Source organism: Zosterops lateralis (genome assembly GCF_965231275.1).
Source record: "Zosterops lateralis genome assembly, chromosome: Z".
Classification (NCBI taxonomy): Eukaryota; Metazoa; Chordata; class Aves; order Passeriformes; family Zosteropidae; genus Zosterops; species Zosterops lateralis.
Window position 1 is genome coordinate 76,161,090 of NC_139800.1, and position 21,801 is coordinate 76,182,890.

A 21,801-nucleotide genomic window follows, 5' to 3' on the forward strand; every position below is an offset into this window, starting at 1 on the left:
ACAGAAGAACTACATGGAAAACCTGATGATTTTGACACAAGTCTTTAATATCAACACAAAAATATTTACATTCTGATCGCTGAAAAAGCTACTGCATCTTAAAATGCTAAAAGTGCTGAATGTTGGATATTTTGTTTATTTTTCGGCCTCTGGATATTTCCCAGATTGGGAAATCCTTCAGTCTAAAGAGCGATCAAAACATACCAAATAATAAAAGCCCAAATTTGGGCTTTTATGAAACAGCCTCTTAAATTCAGAACAATAAAGCAAAATTAACAGAGTAAGCACATGGAAAACACTCCTTACAAAGAGCTGCTTTATCTCCTGACATGTTCTCCCAGAGGAAGTGATGAAATCGTGGCTGATTTGGGCTGGTTTGAGCTCAGGATGGAGGAGGCACAGGCAGTGAGGTGGTGCCTCAGGGCAGCTGACCTGGTATTCCTGGTCCATCCAGAGATGGAATTCAGCTTTAATCCTGGAGCTGTTCAGCCCCTGGTTGCTCACGTAGGGCCATTCTTTATATTAATGTGCTTCTCCTTTATTCAGGAAGTGTCTAATGGCGTTGGGGGGAGGGGAAACTCATTAGCTTCCTTCCTGAGTAATATAATTTTTATTTCCTGTTGTAGCAGCAGCCTCAGCCAAAAGCAACAGCCTAAAAAGTGCATGGGGGAGGGTTGCCTGTGCAAAGCCTTCCCAATCTCTGGAGTGAAATGCTGGTTACAAGGATTCTGAGACCTGTGGACAGCTTTAAGATGCCCTTTGCAGTCAGATTTTGAACTTTCTGCCCTTTCATCTTTAATTATGGGGATGGAGGTGACTCAGAGCTGCACTAATGGGAGCATTTGCATTTACCTTCTCCATCCTCCCATCCTCGTGAGGCCCCCAAAGGTCACCCCAAAAGCCTTCTCCAAGCTCCAGGCATTGGTGTGACTGGCTGGGTCAGAGCCCGGCCAGGTTTGGGATTTTGGGGGGGTTGCCCTGAGTCTCCCTGCAGGTACCACACATCTCTCTTTTCATGTCCCAGCCATGTAATAAGTAAAGACTCTGTTTGGGTTTTTTTCTTTTGCAGTGCTTTTTCAAGTGAGCCTTTGTCATGCTAAAAATGCACACACTGTCCTGGGCATAAAGAAGGGTTTTAAAAATAATTGAAAAATCTGTACAAGTTCATTCCTGTGGCTGATAACAGTTTGTGATAGTGTTACCTTAGCCTGAGAAGTAAAAAATTCTTTCCAAGCTTCATATTGTATACATATTTAAACTCATGTATTTGTCACCTTTTCACACATTGCACTGTGTTTTAGGGTGGTTTGCAGTCTCAAAATTACAAGTTGTTTTGTGCAGTCTGCTCTACCTAGACTTTCACCAATCTGAAGTAGTTGTGCTAAATGTGAATTTTGTTATGTATACAACTGCTCAAAGTGCAATTGCTGCAAACACAGGTTCATACAGGAGTAGCACCAGACTGGGGCCACTAAGGGGAAAAAATAACCCCTTGATTGTCCTTCTATACAAACTTTGCACCTTTCTGTTGGATTTTCAGGCAGGAGTGATAACATTTTAACTATGCAGCAGATGAAATACACCTGGGTAGGAATGAAATACTCCAGACATTTTAAAGAGATACCAAGTTAGGTGCATAGAAAGCAAGAACAGCCTCTGATGTGTATGATCTTGATTAGTAAAATATCCGTGCAAATGGTAATCACAAGGAATGAGAAAAAGGAGTTTTCTGGAAAACAGATCCTGGAAAGTCCCTTCTGTGTAGTGGTACTTGCAAGGAAAATCAAAAGTGTTTTCTGTTTATTTCACATGAAGCTGGAGGCACAAGGGACATCAAGCACACAGGTGAGCAGCTCTAAGGTAATTGCAGGAAAGAAACTTCACCATCCCAGGAATCTGCAGTCGCTTTCATCAGCACTTGTTCCGTGCAGGCTATTAGGGTAGATGAGGCAGTTAAATGAAGTACTACAATTATCCACTGTTACCTAACACTTAGGTTTTGTCAGCTTTTGTAGGAAGCACGAATATCCCTCCCCTGGGACCCTCTGCCTGCAGAAACCTGCTTATTTTTGTGTGATGGGCTGCAGTCCCCAGAGGGTGAAAAGGCAGGAGTTGTTTTGAGGGATTGGAAGGCTTAGAACTGAAAGTGAAGAAGAGGCAGTGGTGGAATGGGGGAGCTTCAGAGTTCTGTGCCTTGGCTGTTGTTTAGAGCAGTCCCAATAAAAGCCACATTTTCCTCTTATGACAGAGAAAATGCCTCTGTCGTAGTTTAGTATGGGGAGAATGCTTCAAATTGACTTCAATTCTCATTTTCTCTCATTTCTAGCCTGTATATTATGTAGTTCTCATTCTGGTGTGTTTAAACCTGAGCATAAATTTAATTTCAAAGACATTGTGGGCCGGGGGCTGTTCAAGTAGCACATGGGTGACTGCTGCTCTCCTGTAGATAATTTTTTTAAATAACAGAGCTAAACTGGATCTGTCTGTACTTTCCTTTCTGTAAGCCTCACTGTGTTAGCTGAGGAGGAAGCCAGTTTTTTATATATAGTGAAATATGGATTATTGCAACCACTAAGTGCTCACATTAATCTCTGGTGTTTTAGGCCATCTTGGCCACAGTGCTGAGGTGAAGGTGACCCTGACAGGTCTGCATTCACAGACTCAGTCAGGGACCTTGGGAAAACAGGCTTGCTTTTGTTTTGGATCAGTATAATGTGACCTGATTTATTTGTATAAACAGGGGGGCTTATACCTGCTATATGATAATGTTTCTTCCCTGCAAAATGTGCATTCTTAGTGAAGATACATTTACACATAATTCTCATTTAAACCCAGTCTGTTTCTATATGCAATCTGTGCATATATAAAACTGTTTATGAAGGCAATTTTTCATACCATATTCCTGGTTTTAGCTGATCTTCTTTTTTTTCTTTTTTTTTTTTTTCTTTTTTTTCTTTTTTTTTTTTTAATGAAGTGCAATGAAGAATTACATGGTGAAGCAGAAGTTTCAGCAGTCATTCTTGCATCAGCTGAATTCTGAATCTTGTTCCTTGTATAACATAATGTATTTAAAAATACACTGTCAGTGTTGCTGTTTTGTGTGTGGCTGACCCAGTAGTCCGTGGACCAGCCAGGTGGAATAGCTGTGCATGGATCACCATCCCTCAAGTGTCTGTGTGAGCACCACCTAAAAACTGGAATAATAATACAATAAACAGAAGAATAAGGTTTCAAATGTGTGCTTAAGAGCTGTAGGAGGTAGTTAACCCTGAAAGATTCAAGCTCTCATTACCACTGCTATGGATTTTTACACCACAGGGTGTAAAATAATTGGTTCCCTGAGGAGGAGCCACCTGAGACAGGTTCACCTGCTCTGCTGTGTGACTTAGGGACCAGCAAATCTGGTCATGTTTGGAGCCAGGGTTTTTCCTGGCAGGGCTTTTTCTCCTTGCCCCAACTCTCCCCAGCCCTGGGGTGCAAGCTGGGCACTCACAGGCTTGGCTTTCTTGGATCAAATTCTCAAAGAAAGGGATTTAAGGTTTTGGTGGGTTTTTTTTCAGAAGGACCTCCAAAAGACTAGGAGGTCCTTGAAGGACAGAGCCCTGCTCTGCCTCTGCTGTCTGTGGAGGAGGGATGGATGGATGGATGGATGGATGGATGGATGGATGGATGGATGGATGGATGGATGGATGGATGGATGGAAACTCCTTGAATTCTGGTGCCCGTTGGGGCGGGATGAGGGACTTCTGTTGCTCACTGATTACTCCCTATAACTCCTTTATAGCAAATAATCACCAGCATGAAAATGTGAGGTCTCCGTAAGCACAGTGCCTAATTCTGGTTTAGCACTTTGAGGTGTTAACTCTCTGCTCAACAAGTTACATTTATCCAAAGATAGACATTCAGGCAATATGAGAAAAAATGAGATAATTTAGAGGCTAGCTTTCCATGAGTTTTAAATTTATCCTATTTTTCTTCAAATTAACACATACTTGTTAGGGAATTAAATATTTATTCATCAGGACCTGCACACACAAGAAATACCACTGGTTTTAAAGCAATGAAATTCAGTCTAGGGACTCTATAAAGTGTGTATTGTGTTACATGTTATGTACCACTCCATTGATAATGGAGCTAATGTTCAAGTAAAACCCCCAAATGGATGCTTCAGTAAGTTTTGTCTATGAAAATGGGCTGTCAGAATTACAGTGTTGTGAAGTCACATGTTTTCACATTTTAGGGCAGGGGAATAACTTACAGAGCACAGACTTGGAAAGCAGAGATGTATCCAAGATTGGTATCTAAGTAAATGGTTATTAAAGAGGAATTTCATGACATGAAGGTCCAGACAGGGACATCCAATTGAACAATTTTTCAGGCTCTGGAGAAACAGAAAAGCATTTTCATCGTGAGGTAAATTCTGTAGTTCAGATCCCTCTGAAGTAAAATTTAGGTCTTTGTGCATATGACTTTTCCAGTCAGCTACACATGGAGACAAAAATCCATTTTGAATTGTGAGGGAATTGCTGAAGAGTTTTTGGTGTATTTTCTTTTCTGAAGTTGTGCATATATTGCCAGCATTGCTGAATCACTCTCAGGCGACCTGAGGATAACCCCAAACCAGGCTACTTTGCATTTCATAATCAAATTTTAGTCTTTCAGCTCACAGCATATTTGTTCATTTGTTTCATAACTTGGAAAGGACAGAGAGATAGAGAAAAACTTTCATCTTAATGATCACTATATTCCTAAAATGGAAAAGCACTTGACTCGTGTGGAGTGCTGGGCCATAAGAACTGGGATACAATACTCTGGCAATCTTAAAATCTTTGGAAAATAAAGTGGGTTTAACAATTAGATTAATTAAATGATTAAAAGACACTGTTCCAACCACTTAATTGCTAGGGAAGTCAGGGTATGAGATAGTCTTGTCATACTAGTCCAATTAGCACAATTGCACCAACCATGAATTATCTGTAGAGCATGGAAAAAAATGGAAGAGTGTGTTGGGGAAGAAAGAGGAAAGGATGAGCAGCGATCAGCCCCCTTTGTGCAGCATGGCATGTCTCAAGCACGGGGGATATCTGGAATTTAAAAATCCAGCTGGAGACAGAACGTGTGGGGGCTGAACCATTCCCTGTGTCAGGAGGAGCATGTTCCTGGGGCAGGCAGGGGTCAAACCCGTGGTCTGCAGTGGCCCTTGCTGTGATCCTGGAGGGAAACAGGAGGAGAGCAGTGCGTGGAACGTGCGGAGGATTCTGCAGCTGCTAAGCAAAGCTGCCTCAGTCTCCAGGGAGTCTGGAGGAGGGGTGTAAGTGTCACTTCTGGAAAAGAAGTCATTTTGTTGAAATATCACTGCAACTCGGCTCCAGGCTTCAACAGCAGCAGCATTTTGTGTCCTCAAGTGCCTTTTGTTGTCGGTAGCGTGGTGGTTCCCACTGGTGCTGATGGTGCTGCTGCAGCTCAGGAGAGTCCTCGGCTGGGACCTTCACCCTGCACACAGACACACCTGGCTGGGCAACACAGGCGTGGGAATTGACCTCAGATGAGTGCCCCCACCTTCACAGAAAATGGGCCAGAAGCATTGTCTGAAGTATCATTTCTGAATCTTCAGGAAGAACTTCACTGAAGGAGTGGCTGTGTACTGGAATTGTCTGTCCAAGGAGGTGATGGAGTTACTGTCCCTGGAGGAGTTTAAAACAAGACTCAGTGCTATGGTCTGGTTGATGAGGAGGTGCTGGGTCACAGTTTGGACTTGATGATCTCAAAGGTCTTTTCCAACCTAGTTCATTCTGTGATTGTGTGATTCTCTAACTGGGGAAAGCTGGGTATTCTGCTTTTCAGTACAGGTCTGTTCTGGAAGAAAAATGACCCAGAAGAATGGGCAGAAATTCAAAATAATATCATAGGTTTATTTCCATATCTACAACACAAATTACTCTTGCATCTTTTTGTCAGTGAACAGTCCATTGATACCTATTCATAGTTCCGATTTTATTAACTTCCAGGAGACAATGAAGGTTTCTTTTAAATAACTTTTCTTTATAACCACAATTTTGAGAAAATCTTGTCTGGAAGTTATGTTCTAAATAATCCAAGCAGCAGCAGCTGAGAGGCAGGATGAAAATAATGTATTTTAACAGGAATTTGAAGTCCTTTTATTCACTGATAACAAAGCATTCCTCAAAATTAATTTATATTCTAACCCAGTAGCCAGTTTTCAGCACTGTAATGCAATTTCTCTGTCTCAGCTAAGCAGGATGAAATCCCCAGACTCAGCACTGGGATGCAAACTGTGATCCCACTTCAGATATGGGGAAGTTTTGCTGAAGTGAGGTGGGTCTGGGGGTAGAATTATCTCTTGGGGAAGAAGGATGGAGTCTCAATGGGCACCTTTATCCTCATTATCATCATCAATAGGTCTGCACTTACCTAACTGCTGGTGCAACCCTTTTTGTGTTTCCAAGAAAAGGATTAAATGTGATTTTTTTTTTTCATTTGCATTGATGGCATCATTATTTTTCATTATTCTTTATTACCCATAAATAAGATGGCATGAAGAGAAATAAAATACCAGAGTCCAGATGAAACCATAGAGAGGAAAACTGAGAAGTTGTAAGAAATGACCTTCCACAATTACACTTCTCAGACTTGTGCTGTCATGTGAATGCCTTCCTGTTACACAACAGAAATTAGGCAGTTTAGACAAATATATATCAGTGGAGCTATGCCAGGATTTAATTAGGTCTCATGATCCAGATCTTTCAAATTACCTGCCTCTTTCAATGTGATGAATCCACCTTTTTTGGGCATGACCTTCCAATCTGTGTTGAATAAACCAAGGCTGCTCAGTCTGGGGGTTTTGGCTTCTTGATGTACAGCCAAGTGTTCAAAGGCTTTGTAAAAGGCACAGAGACTTATTTCAAGTGTTGGGGGCAATTTTAAAAATTTTATTTATTTTGTTGTTCAGAGTGATGAGTAGTTTTATGTTCCATCCTGGAGAAAACAAGGAAGTTGCTAGTGGTTAATCATTGTAGTTCCTTTAATACTTTTTAATTTGTGATGGGTACAAATAGGGACAGTCTGTTACAGGAACCAGCTGATGTTTTAGAAACACTTGGTAAGTTACAGTTGAAGTGTTTACAAAAGGAAATTTGGTAATTTTTTTATGGCACTGGCTACAGTATGTCTGGCACTTCAAAGCTATCAATGACCAGAAATTAAACATGTGGGTAAATATGACTGGAAATAGTAATCATCCATTGCTTGTCTTTCCAGGAAAAAAACCCAACAACTACATTTAAATTCCTTACGTTCCATAATTTCCTGAGTTAATTTACCAGATATTTATCCCCTGTCCCCAAAAAAAAAAAAAAAAAAAAAAAAAAAAAAAAAAAAAAAAAAAAAAAAAAAGGAAGCAACAGTTGTTTAAGTTTTGACATTTTCTTCTTTTCATTCTGCCTGTGCTGCCCTCACCAGCATTTCAAACGTGGTTATGGGTTCCCTGCATTGTCCTTCACATTCCACATTCACTGTTCAATTTGTTTCATTAACCCAATACCATTGTATATAAAAATTTCCTGAGATGTTGATCCTTTCTGCTCCAGTTCAGCTGATTGTGTGTGTATCATCCATGGCAGAATATCTTTGGAGGCAACACGCTTCGGTTGCTTGTAGGAATATATGAAAATGTTATATTCCTAAATGATAAGAGTAGATTTAGGGTTGATGTGGAGGAGGGTGAAGTGATGAGGGAATTGGGTGTCCAACACTTTTATTTGTAGGGTTCAACTCCTCCACTCCATCATCCAGTAGATTGCATCATTTGCCATCAGTGAGACTTCTTAAAAACAGAACTCTCCCTTGAGTGGACAAATTTAGTAACATGTAGTAAACTGCTTACTTTGGATAAAAATAGGGAAGTCTTACTGCAAGCAAAATACCTGAAATTGAATGTTTTGGTGAAAGAAAGAGCCAGGTGAGAATTTTTTATAAAGTCAAGTAATTTCTTTGTAGCATTTTTTAGGTTCAAATGAAATTCTTTGTAATGATTTTACTTCACGTTTTATTTACTTTGTGATTTCTTTATTATAAAATCCATCCTAAACCATAGCTAGTTTTATTAGTTACTATATTAGTAACTGTTTATTAGTTACTGTTTTTTCATTTCCAAAAGTAGCTTGGGTAGAGAAGGAATGACCATAATAACTTTCACTCAAGTACACAGTTTTAATTAATAATTGTAAATTATTATATATTCATTAGTATAAATTCATTATTTTAGCTTCAAAAGCAAATAGAGATTTCCATTTTTAAGGAGGTGAGCTACTATACAAAGAGTTTGTACCATCTAAATTTTCCGATTTCATCTTTTTATGAAAAGCAGGGAAAGCAATTTGCAAATATTTAAAATGTCAAACTAATGGAAGTATAAATGATGAACAACTTGTAAGGCATGCAAAAGGAGGCCATGGTTTGCTATGGGACTGTGGAAAAAGAATGAATAATTCATCAGGGTAGAATAAATAAGAATATTTCCATGCAGCAGTTGCAGGTTTGTTTATTGATCTACCTGGTAGAAGTTCTTAAAAGATTCATTATTTAGCATAAGCTAGGAAATGTAATATACCCAAAACACTGAAAATACTTTATTTCTGGCTGTGGGACTTCATTGCCCATCAGGGAAGAAAATCCCAAACAAACATGAAAACAGAAAAAAAACCCTTAGTGCATTGCATAATGAAGGGTAGAAATGGAGTTTTCTTTAACACCTGAGAGTGTTGCAGGAGGCCTGTAACATCGAGTCCCTCCTTGCCAGTTCCTGGTGATTCACCAGGGGAGGGAGGTGGGTTCTTCTCATATCCATGCCAGGGGACATGCAGAAATAGGGGGGAAAAAACCCACCTCGATGAGAAAATTATGAAAATGCTATTTTTAGGTATTTTTCTTACAAAGCCTTTTTAGGACAGTAAATGGCTAACAGTTATGACTTTAATCCTTTTCTCCTTCCATTTTGGAATAGTCATTATTTTACCCTCCTCTTCCATTTTTTAACTAAATTTGCCATTTTATTTTTAAAAAAATAATTTTCAAAGTGGGAAAGAGCATGAACTGTCAGCAGCAGGATGCTCTGTTCTTGTGGGAGCTCTTCATCCCTTGGGGCAGTTGCATCCCCTGTTACCCCAAGGACCTGGCAAAGGGCACATCCCATTGCCAGTGGCAAATCCCATGGCCAGTGAGGTGGCTCAGCCCTGGGCACTCAGGGATGATGGTGCTGGAAAAAAGCTCATCACTGCCCCTTTAATGGGCTGCTCCTCCTTGGTCAGCCACTGCAGTTCAGGCTCTGTGGGGCATTTGGAGATGCTCAGGCTTTTAACATCATCGATTTTCTCCATCAGTGGTGCTGTTGTTGTCATCCTTCATCCAGAAAACCTGTACCTGCAGATGTGCATCCAACGTGCTCCACTCAGACTGTGCCTGTCATGGGTTTATTGCACACCGATGCTTAAGGAGCTCATCTTTCCTTTAAAAAGCCCAAACAACAACAAATCAACAGCTTGTATTCTTGTTTCCCTTTGGAAATGGAGATGATAGTAAAATAATTATTTGACATGAGTGGCAGTGGCTGGCAGAGCAACACCTTTTTTGGCCACAGCTTCCCAGGCTGCTCTGGCTTCTTTGTGGTGGCCTCCCACTGCATGACTTGTGGTTATGATTCCAAAGTGTTTGCTGCATCCAGCTCGCCTGGCTGGCTTTTCCTGTCAGCTGCAATTCTATAGTGTTTTAGCACTGATCCTTGCATAGATAATGCCCTTTATTAGAGGATTTTTTCATTAATCAAAGCCTCGCACTCGTTTTGAAAGCCAGCACCTTTTGCAGACTTTCTATTTCAGTGATACATTCCAGACTTTTCTAAAGAACATTGAGCTTGGATGCTAAATATGTTACTGCTGGTTGCACAGAACTTTAATTCTAAAACACAGCTTAAGCCATTGAAGGAACCTGTGGTGATTAGCGGAATATTTCCTTTCTCCTTGGTTGAAAAAGGTCATCCCTCCTTTTGTTTTCTTTCCAGCGCTATTCTTTCCTTTCCTAGGTATTGTGCCAAACACCTGGAAATGCAATTTCCAGATCTGCATCTTTTGGATATCGAGTCTGAGTGCACAATAAATAGAGTGATAATTTAATATCTGTGTGTTCTGCAGGGCAGGCTTTGGCAGGTCATTAGTAACCTGCCAGTGGCTCTGGGAGCATTCTGTGTGCTCCAGTACTTTCACTCAAGATTTTGAGCGTTTATAGGTGATTCAGCCTCATACACTACAGAAACACATTGCAGGAAGGAAGAATGTTAGAAATTAAAAGTAATTGAGGTTCCAGCACATGACAACAGAAGCCGTTTGGCTTCTCTTTTCTTTGACAATCTCCTGCGTGTAAATTGCCAGGAGCAATATTCTTTACTCGCTTATTCCAGCTGAAGGATTTGCAAAGGTAACTAATTTCATCCTCTGATTCACTCCTTAGAAATCCCTTTTTTCTTTTCCCTTCCAAAAATGTAACCTGAATTCTTCTAATTTGTCATGGTGGTTATTTTTGGGGTTGGTAAAATCTTGAGCATTACCAGTAGAATCATGAACATCCCTTCTTGTACTGTTTATAACAGAGCCCTGTTTGGAAGCTTGTTGTTGTTCTGGAAAAATATTACAGGCTGCTGAAATTATCTTTAAAGTGCTTAGAAACTGCTGATAAAATGCATAAATTACTTTCTTTATGCTCTGTGTATATCCTTGTGCATGTGTGAGACTGTTCATACACATAAGAGAAGTATGCAAGTTACATACACATTGGTACATGTAGAGACGCTCATATACAACATTTTTTAAATTTAGTCAGGATTTGTCTAATTGGCCTGTGCAATCTCTGGCACCCTTCCCCTCAACATACATTTGTTACTTCAACAAACCATGGTACTTGTATAGACAAAAGGCTAAACTATTTTAATTTACCTTCAGATGAAACAATGGCATAATGACATATCCAGAAAATTACTTTCTGCACTTTGGTCAGGTTTGGGGTTTTTTGGGGGAGGGGTTTAATGCCTACCATGCAATGACAAAGGTTTATTCTCCCTTTGTTCTTTTCAGAGTGCTGCAGCAGCTCCCAGCCCAGTGCTAGGAAACATTCCCCCAGGAGATGGCATGCCAGTAGGTCCAGTACCACCGGGGTTTTTTCAGGTATTCAGAAAAAAAATTATGATTACAGGAATTTTAGGATAGAAAATCCTCTGTAATGCTGTTTGCAAGTCTGTAGAAAAGGTCCTGCTCTGAACTATGTCTCACTGTGTGGTGCAATATTTGAGAGTTTATTTTTAAACAGAATTGGACAGGTGGGAAGGAAGGGACCTGACTGACATGTATTTAATTTATGAAATAGTACAGCACAGAACAAGAAATGGTGCCAAGGTTTTAGCAGAGATCAAAAATGCTTGAGTACCATATTAAAATAATTTCTTATGATAATATACATAAGATTCCATGGAAATTTTAAAGTCAGAACATTGTTGATTGTGTTCAGCTCTGTGCTAAAGCCACGGGCCAGATTCTGGAGCTTCTGTGGGAATTCAGCTTGGGCAGAATGTCCCACTGAGATTGCCCTGCACCTTAAAGATCCCAACCCCAGTGCCTAAAAACGTTAAGTCAGAGATTTAGACCATGTGCTGCTCAGTTTTGTCCTATGTGGAGGTAAACACCCATTTAGCACTTTGGGCAGTAACAGCACAGGACACGATGGTGGAAGAAATGACATTTTAGTGCAAGCCCAGTGTGGTGCCTGTGACCTGAGGCTGCACTGCTCCCAGGCTGGGCTTACATCTCCTCCTCACCAAAACTCACTTGTTTTCCTCCACAGTGGCAAACTGAGGCTTGATTTGTAATATATGAATGAAAAGATACTTGGAAGTGAAGTGGAAAATATCTGGCTGTTGCCACAAAATTCTTGGGAGTTGGCAGAACTCATTAATTAATTTATTTCTGCTTTTAGTGCTTTGAACAGCTGGTTAGGTAGGCTCCTTTGCACATAATTTTTGTCTTAATTTTTAGATTATATCAATATTTCACCTTTTTTTTTTTTTTTTTTTACTTCAGCCTCCCACTTCAGTTGTGATGTCAGAGGAATTTTTTGTTATTGTCTATGATGACTACTAGGATGAGGAAGGGGCACAGATAGGACAAGTGTGTGAAGCACAGAGGAGAGAGTAACTATTTTAAAGGTTTTGCAGAAGGAGGATGTGGGAGTTTTGTTTTTAGAAGCGTGAATAGTCTTCTAGCCACTCCAGATCTTTGAAGATGTAAGAAAGACAAGCTGATAGAAAGTTGAGTGTGGGTAAAATCTCATTGTATGCCAGTATTTGGCTTGAGTCTTACTTGAAGCCACAACATCATCCTGCTCTTTTTTGCAAGGCCTGAGAGTGAAAAGGAGCATTTCTCAAGACATTATTAATTCTTGCTGTGGTTATGTGCTTAAGAGTACGTATGTGTAAGTTTAGAAATCAGGTGTGATAGTGGGTGCATTGATGTGTTTGGGAGCAATCCCAGCAAGGGGAGCTAAGCCAAAATCCAGAGGGTTCCATCCCTGTGAGAGCCTGAGGTGCTTGAGGCTGTGAGTGCAGACAGCCCTGCTGCTGCAGTGGGTGTTGTCAGGCAGCCCTTGGTGCCAGGCTCTGAAACTTCATCAGAGCTCAGCCTCACCAAGGTCAACTTGCCCCAGGACAAGAAAATGTGCTGGCAGACAGAGCCTGCCTGTGTGAAACTTGAAAATGGAGGGGCATCATCTGCTGCTGTGAAATGAAGGTGAAATTACAGCAAGAAAGGGAAACTCATGGTGAAAACCTAATCCTTCCTTCATGGCTGCTGCTGTTCTGGTAGACCTTTACCTGGACAGGCTGTTCCTCCATCCTCTCCTTCAATCCCAGAGTAAAACCGCAGAGAACAGGTTCATCTGTCTTGGTCTGAGAGCTGGCAACCCTCATTCTTCTCCCCACAGCAGTTTGGAGCTGAGACCTGCCCCTTACTCCTGGATTATGACAGCTAACAGTTTGTTCTCCAGAGTCAGACCACATGGGCAGAGCAGGAGAGAAGTGCATGTGTCTATATTTAGTGCACTGAGACTTTGCTCCACAAAGGCCTCGTAACATTTTAATTCCTTTAGCCTGAAATTTATCTAGAAGGTCACCCTGGAATGATAAGGGTGCCTGTTGTTGCTTTTAGGAGTTGTTTAGGTTGGGCTGAGCTGAAGCTGCTGACAGGCAGCACCTGCCAGCTCTGCTTGCAGAATGCAGGGGTCACAGATGATTTAAAGTAATTTCTTTCCTCTTGCTTTTGCACTTGTGTTTTGAGTGGGCACTGAGGACAGTGCAAAAGGGACATAAGCAAAGTGGGGTCATCACTGCTGCAGTGGGTTCTTATCAGAGCAGGGGAATGTCACAGTCCAGGGGAGGAAAGAAACACCAACAGGCTTTGCTTTCAGTAGGCACTGCTGACCTCTAAGATGATTTTTGAAACATTTCTTTTTTATAGAAGAAAAGAAATCTATTCTATTTTTAAAAGATAATGCAGAGTGCTAGTATAGCACGTGGAGGTAGAGAAATACAGGAGAATTGTTGTTTCTCAGACTGTATATGGTAAACTCTGCTCTTTGTAAAATGAGGTTTTCTCATGCAAGTAGACCATTAGCACTGATGTTAATTAACAACCTGTAGCATTTCATGCCTGGTCCACAGAGGTGGAGGTTCTGAAGCCAGCAGCTGAATTTGTCTTGTATCTCTCTGTAGCTGTACTTCAGTACTTCAGTTTAGGTGAGGGATGATGGTCACTGCAGTGCTGACTGTCCAGAAAAATGGCACAGTGCAGCAAAGGTGGTAGAGTTGTACAGAAATATTGTCATCAAATAAATGATGTTTTGGGGGTTCGTTTGTTTGTGATATTTTTGTTGTTGTTGTTTTTAAGAGAAATTGTCGACAGTGTCAAAAGTGAAATTTGAAAAGTCTGTTTATGTGGGGTTAGGATATGCCTCAGTTTCCTCTGCTGGTGTGTTTGTGTTGGAATGTGACTTAAAGTTCATAGACACATACTTTTTGTCCTCATCTTCTCTCAGTCTAAGCAGCAGTGGAACTCTGGAAATAACTCAGCTGTGAAACAGAAACTGAACCTGTTCTTCGTTCATTAGCAGCAACACTCAACTCTGTGGGGCACAACAGTTCTGCCATATAGGACTCTTTAACTCCAAATAGTTTACCCAAACAGCTGCTTTGGGCAACAGAAGTCATTAAATCATACTAGATTGCATAGAGGTGAAATGATCTTATTTATAAATGTCTGAAATGCCCAAGCAGCCTCAGCCTGAGTCTGGTAATACGTCATCCTTTTCCAGTTTTCCCATCTATAACATCCTGGACATGGAGCTAAGGTGTGAGAAAAGCACTTAGCTACTGTGATAATAAAATAAAGTCATTTGGAACATTTTTCTGTGTCATTTTTAGACATTTTTAATCCATATCATTTATTAGTTTCTTCATATGGCCAGTCATGGATATCAGCATGACCTGCTCTTTGTCCCTGGCTCTGGAGCCCTGTCTGACGCTGACACAGTAATTGAGCAACTGAAAGACTGAGTAAGATCATATAAATAATCACCTTTGGTTCTAATGTTCATGGATGTTTATAATGTCAGTAGCCACAGCTTGACACAAGGCTCTTACAAACTTATTTTTGGTGAGCTGAATCTTCCACTTGTGATCAAAGAGGTTCAGGTCACAGAAGTCACAGAATTTCAGGTTTTCACATCCAGTCTTGCAGGTGCAACTGCTGCTCTTCAGGTACTGAGGACCATTTCCATCCCTCTCTTCACTGATGTTTTAAGGCAGCTAAACAATTTGAGAGATGTTGTATTTGTGTTTTTGCAGACCATTTATTTGATCCTTGTGGACAATGTTGGTGTTATAAGCAAATGTGTAGGGGCCAGAGGGAACGTGTGTTCATTGAGGTGTTTGGAGATTTTAAGCAGAATATAAACTATTGATTTCACAGGATTTTATTTGCCTTTCAGTTAAATTTCCAGTTTTAGCACTCTTAAATGCAGAGTTTAAAACAAAGCAGCAGAGAATTGTTTGAAAGGGACCTTAAAGCCCCTCTTGTTCCAGCCCCAGCTGTGGGCAGGGGCACCTTCCTCTGGTTATCCAAGTTACTGACATCCAGCATTGCCCAGAGTCTGACCCTGGCTGCTGCTTTTGCACTGCAATTAGGAGAAACACTTAAATGTATGTTTAATTAAACCCCAGTTGTCCTCAGCTCTTCTATTCCATGGCTGTCCAAAGGTTTGGCTGTGTGAGGAATGTGACTGGCTTTAGAGGCACTCACCTGAGAGACCCTGCTGGGAGTTGTAGGGAAACCAGGTTGTCTTACAATTGACAGTTCACTTGTTTAATTTGGTACCTCTGGTAAAAGTCAAATTCTAACACTTGTCTGTACCTTTTCACACATAAGTGAGGTGCCTTTTCTTTTAAACACGTTACTTTTTTTCAGCACATTTGTTAAAATCTCTTCAAGTTCAACTTACCACTAAACATTATTTCTGTGGTGCTTGTGTTTTCTAAAGGGCTTTTCAAGTGGTTGGCTTCGTTCACCAACCTCAGATCACCAGATAAACTTGGAATGGCATGGGAGAGAAGTGTCGACACCATGTTTGAAATACAAATGTTACATATTCCTCTTATATAAAGGGGAAGAAAAAAAAACCAGCCCAAACCCAGCCCTGAAAAGTAATATGGGCCTGCTTTGCCATCTAGTGGCAGCTGCTTGTGCTTGTTTTAGCTCAATCCATATTATTCTCAAGTATTATTTTTAGCCTTGTTTGCCATGGTAGAGCTGACCTATTGCTTCAGGAGAGCATTATTACAGTAAGGCACATTAGCAAAAAGGACTTTATTTTCCTACCTGGCATTACTATTCGAGATATAAAGATATATCTCAAACAGTTATGCTAGGCAGCAAAATAAATATATAGGTATATAAAAATATATATGTATATATAAACATATATTGGTTATATATGAATATGTAACAAATATATATCTACCATATGTGAATAAATATAAATCAAAGTTTATCATTTAGGTAAGTGAGAATTATCAAAGTCAGCAAATTAAAAATTACTAACCTGCATCTGCATTTTGAAGCAGAAATGGTGAACTACTTACACATGAAAAGAAAATGGATTTGTAAGGTGCAGTGTAAGGCTATAAAATATCTCTGTACTATTTTAGTTCATAGTTAATATTGACCGTATTTACAGTAAAGTCATGGCATGACACATTGTTAAAAAATAGAGTTTGTATTTGAGACCCAGTAAATGCAGCATTTGGTTAAAGCAGTTAAAGGAAGGAAGATGAGGAGGGAGGAATCCCCCAGCACCTCTTTAGAGCCATTTTGGAGTGAATTGTCCACTGGGGGTTGTTATTTGTGCAGGGAATGAGGAATCCCAGTCCCAGATGTGGAATGGCACAGCTGGAGCCTGAGGATGTGCTGTGGCTCAGCCTGGTCTGTGCAGAACCAGCCCCTGTATCTCTGTCAGTTCTAAAAACATTTTGTTTCTTTATAAACCCCTTTGAACTCTTTCAGCTCTTCCCTTAAAGCTCACACAGTCTCACACAAACCCCTGGTTTTCCAGAGTTTTCTTCATATTTTATCTCCCCCCTTCCACCAGCCACACCTCATTATCTGTCCCAGGATCCATCACCCTCCTCCTGTGCTCCTCATTTTTGCAGCATTAACTTGTCTGTAAAACTGAGATAGTTACAAAATGTGATAGAATGGCAAAATTAGTTGGATTTGGCACATGTTCACACCCGGGCCCAATTCCAGTGCAGCAAGTGGGGCAGTTGCAGGTGAAGGAGTGAAAAGTTAAAGAATCTGAGCAGGGCAGGTACAGGGAACTGCCAGAAGCTTGAGAACCACCTGGATTGTGAGAAAGTGGTGATGGAAAAATGAAATGTCACCGGAGCTGCACGTGCAGCTTGTGAGCAAAGATAGCAGCTTTGGTAGCCTTGAGAAGCTTTGAAAATAAGATTTTAAAGGGGATTTTTTTTCTCTCTGAGTTCATATAATTTGTGTTAGTAGGAAGAACTTTATTGTAATTTTGTAATCTCCACGGTTTGTCAATACACCCACCCCAGTAGAGCAGTCTGGGAATACTCAAATTCATAAAATTATAGTCTAACTCTTTGCAGAATTGTCATATGTGCATTTTTGTCCTCAGCAGCATCACACTGCATTTTTAAATATTTCATTTAAAAAAATTATTTTAATTATTTGACTCACTATGTGAGAGGGTATTATCATCTAGAAAGATCTGTAAGTATTTTATGTTTTTCTCCTGTTTGGGTTCCTTTCCCTAAATACCAGCAATAAAGTCAACTTCTAAAATGTAAAGTTATCCAGGATCTGCTGGCCCCAGTAATCCCACCCTGCAGTTATGGCCATGCTTTTACTGCTCATAGTTGTTGGAACAAACTAAAACTGCTCAGCTTGAAGAGTTAATCAGCTGTTCCAAAGAATCAACTGTGTATCATAATCAGGTTTATCAGTCTGGAGAAAATGCTTTCAGTCATATGTCTAGATGATGTCTAAATTCTAAATATGCAGCAATTTTTATTTTTGAGGGGTTTTAAGGTGATGTATCTTGGATGTTTTGGCTTGTCATGTTGGAAATACTCAGTTTTCTCATCTATTTGCATTTAATAAAATTAATATAAAAGCTACTTCCCTGATTTAAAATTCATATAATTAAAACTTTTTACAAAATTTGATTATCTTTCAAAAATTCCTTTAAGCATCGGGTGCAGAACTTAGCAACTTTCTCTCCTAATTATGAAACCTTGAGCGTCAGATAATGATGTTCCCCACTAATTTACACAGATATAATAACAGTGCAATTCCTACAGATCATCTAAAAGCAGACCTGGCTTTCAGCATCCAGACAAATATTTAGCTGGGGACCAAAGATTTTGTTTGGGGCTTTCCTGGTTGCTTCGGTTTGTTTCTTTCTTTCTTTTAAGCACAGAAATGTTTCTTGATTTTTCTACACCAAAAAAGGTCTGTGTTGAGGTGTCCTTCCATATGGTGTTCCTTGGGACAGGGATAAAACATTTAACTTATTTAAAAAGCTGCTATTGCTGTAACTTGGAATTCTGGATGTGGAAGGAGCTCTTCAATTTAGGAAAAAAAAATTTTGCTCTGTATTCTGAATTAAATCAGACCTCTTACTGTTGCTATTTATAAGTTGTCAGTCTGCTCTTAGAAAACCATAAAAACAGGAATTATTTTTTAGAGATCTTTTTCTGAAGCACAGAGAACTTGCTCATGGAAATGGGTTTGGTCATCAGGAAAGGCCAATGTAGAGAGAAATCCTCTCTCAGTGCTGAGAATAACACGTTTTTATGTAAAATAACATAGATAAAATCAGCTGGTTTGGTTTGCACTGGTGGACTGCAAGACGTGCAGTGAACAACAAATTTCATCTCTGAAATACTTTAACAAAAAATCATTTTGGGTTTAGTCCTGGTTAAAACTAAAATGTGTTAATAAAGAGTGTCCTGAAACTTGGGTGATTTGTTACTGCTGAGGGAGATGCCAGAAAAAAAAATCACAAAGGAAATTAAAAAATGAAAAGCAATGAATAATGAATTTCAGGGTAACTTGGATAAATTCAATTCACACGTATTTAATGGTTCCCCGTGGTCTTCATAGGAGGGCAAACCTGCTTTGGTTTGGGAATGGAAAATGTAGGTGTAAAACACCTCCAGAGCATTTCCTTAAACACAGGAGCCTAAAAGAGATATATTAAAATATTATTTACTCTTATAGTAAAATGAAATTAAAATGGCCAGCAGTCTTATTTTTTATCACTTGGATACTAATACTAATACTAATAATCATAACAGTAAGTGATACCAAACCTTCTAGCCCAGAGTAGAGTGTGAAAACAAAAAAGGTGAAGATGAATTGTATTTTACACAGAATGTGTAACTTGGCAACTGATTTTTAAACAGAGAGAAGAACAAAGATTTTCGGTTTGTTTCATTTGTGATCATTTAGAACTTTTAAATGGACAGAAGGAAAGATTGGGCCATTTTCAGAATTACCAGAGGAAATGTGACCTTGTCTCTTGCAGTTTGAACTGTTCTCTAGTACTTACACCTGAAGTAGCAGCACAATTAATTTAACATCACTTGTAGTGTGTACAAATAAGGTCTGTGGTTCCATTTTCAGCTGCTAGGATAAGTGGTGTTTATGTTTGTGCCGTAGGTGGCTGAGTTATAAAAATCAATTATTGCCATTTCAGTCCTTCTCCACACCAAGTGTGAAGCTGTGTCTCATCGTGTGATTTTTTAATTTGTGATATATATTTATGGTCAATTAAGTCTGAATAGAAATTAAAATATCCAGGATTACTTCTGTGGGCTGTGGATTATTGTAAATTTCGCAAATTTATGTGAGGCAAAATGTGATTGATAAATATAAAGGTATGAGGAAAAAATGGATAAAAATGTCAGTGCAAGGAACCTTTATGTGGAAGGAAGTAAATTGCACTTCCAGCTTCTGGAAGGGAAGCAAATTAAAGATACAATAGATTTATTAAAGTATGTCATGCTTAGTAGAACACCACCCTCTGATTTCGTTATTTCACCACTATTAGGTGGAAGTGAAAACTAAAACACATAATATTTTAGAGTCTCCTGAACAAGTAAAAAAGAGAGTAAGAACTGCATGACTGGCAGAGAAACATCCCAGTCTCTGCGCCTTTATGGCATCAGCTTCCTGGTGGATCCTTTCTGTAAAATCACGTTTTCTGGCACCAAAATGTGGGCAGTGAGGCTGTTATGCTTCAAAATTGCTCTCTTGGAGACTTTCCCACTGAGAAACTTATTTTCTGTTGTGTTGAGAACTAGGAAAAACAGAATTGTACAAGATTTTGTTGTTGCACAGCACATACACCTCTCAGACCTGCATTAAATACACAGGTTATGAGATACCCTTTGCTCTCCCTGTACCCAGCTGGATTATTCTTGAGCAGAGAGATAACTAAAAAGTGCTACAACTTCTGGCACCATCGTTCAAGTTCTTGAACTTGCCTTTCTTTAAAGTACTTCTAACAATTCAACATGTAATGTTCCTGTAAGAGCAGGAGGCTTATTAAATTTAACATTTCAAATCTTGATATTATTTTGTGCAATCTCTATTATTTTAGTATTCTAATACTTTCCTCCTTTTAGGTTTTTGGGCTTTTTTTTTTTTTTTTTTTTTTTTTGTTTAACCTTCACTGTAAGTTGTTAAATGCAAATATTCTGCAGTAACTACACAAAAGGTTTTTCCTTTCTGGCTTCTTTTTCACCCAGTTGAATAGAAGGTTCTTATTCCTTTGCTCTCAGCTGCAAGATGGCAGCCTTCAGAATACTTTTTGTGAGGCCAAATTAGTGAATTTCTTACCTGTGGGTAGGAATTACAATATATTTCTCAACAGATGTTGGTGGCATCTCCATTTCAGCAGTGGCTTAGTTCTGGCTTGCTTGCCTGTTATTTTGTTATTTTGTTTTATTCAATTTTAGATGTCAATTTTTGTGGGGATTTTTGTGATGTGGGGTTTGTTTTGTTTTGTTTGTTATGTTTTGTTATGTTTTGTTAGGGTGTTTTTGCTTGTTGGTTTGTTTTCTTTTTTGGTTGGTTGGTTGGGTTTGGTTGAGATTTGTTTAGAGTTTGGGATTTTTCCCCTTTTTTTGTGGTTGCTTGTTTGATTTTGTCTTGTTTTTTGGTTTTAGTTTTGAGGGATTTTGGAGGAGGTTTGGCTTTGTTTGTGTGGGTATTTTTTTTTAAATTGAGTTGAGTCTTTTACATGTCCTTTGATTTGGTTTGGTTGGTTTGGTTTGGGTTTGATTTGTTTGTTGTTATTATTGTTGGGGTTTGTTTGTTTGTTTGCTTTGGAGTGTTTTTTTCTTCTTTTCCCAACACCTTATCGTGTCTGCCAGTTCTTGAACTCCATTGGAGAAGCTGATTTAAGCCCCTCTGTCTTCTTCCTACCCCACAGCTAAAGTTGCCTGCTGCATTATTGGGTATTTTCCCAAGACAAATAAGGAGTCTGTCTTCCTGACAATTCAGTGTGAGCATCCATTTAAGGTGCCTTTAAAATGCTGAATTTTGAGTTACACAAGGCTGAAGCAGCAGGCAGAAACGTCCAAGTCTTCAGCATGCAAACATTTTATTTTCACCTTCAGAAACAAGATCTGAATGACCAGTTCAAGGTCTGTGGGCACTGGTTTAAATTTAGTACTAGTATTCTGAGCCCAGAAAGTTCAGGGGTGTTTGTGCTGCAAGAGAAGGGGAAGAAGAAATTGTCAAGAAGTTGAGGAGAGAGAGATACCTGCTGTAAGAAATGAAATCCCACAGTGGTTCCTCCCTAATGGACCTTGCAGCATCCCCTAATAATAATAATAAAAAAAAAAAATAGTAGAAAATTAAAGTGAAAGTAATTGAGAGATTAAATGTCAGGTGTTCTAGAAATGACAAGGGAAGTGGTGAATAAGCATGTGGCACAAAGTTTCTGCTGTTGAGTTTGTGTCTTGCAGAATCTGGTGCTCAATAATGTGTATGAGGACTTTAAAACTACTTCCACTGTCATGAAAAGCTGGGAGTATTTCATATATTTTCATTAAAATGTTTGGACAGAATTTCTTTGTTGTCTTGCAACATCTTGGTG

The 21,801-nt window shown here is 39.4% G+C and overlaps 1 protein-coding gene across 4 annotated transcripts in view; it reads left to right on the plus strand.

Moving 5' to 3' along the window:
* Nucleotides 1–21,801, plus strand: part of SSBP2 (single stranded DNA binding protein 2) — a 127,431-nt gene that overhangs the window by 79,487 nt on the left and 26,143 nt on the right. For 2 of the 4 annotated variants that reach the window (XM_083884027.1, XM_083884028.1), the window contains exon 5: nucleotides 11,142–11,231. The exons of the other annotated variants lie outside the window; for them this stretch is intronic. In XM_083884027.1, the coding sequence (XP_083740153.1) occupies nucleotides 11,142–11,231 (90 nt within the window). The remainder of the gene's footprint in view (nucleotides 1–11,141; nucleotides 11,232–21,801) is intronic. 4 annotated transcript variants of the gene reach the window in all.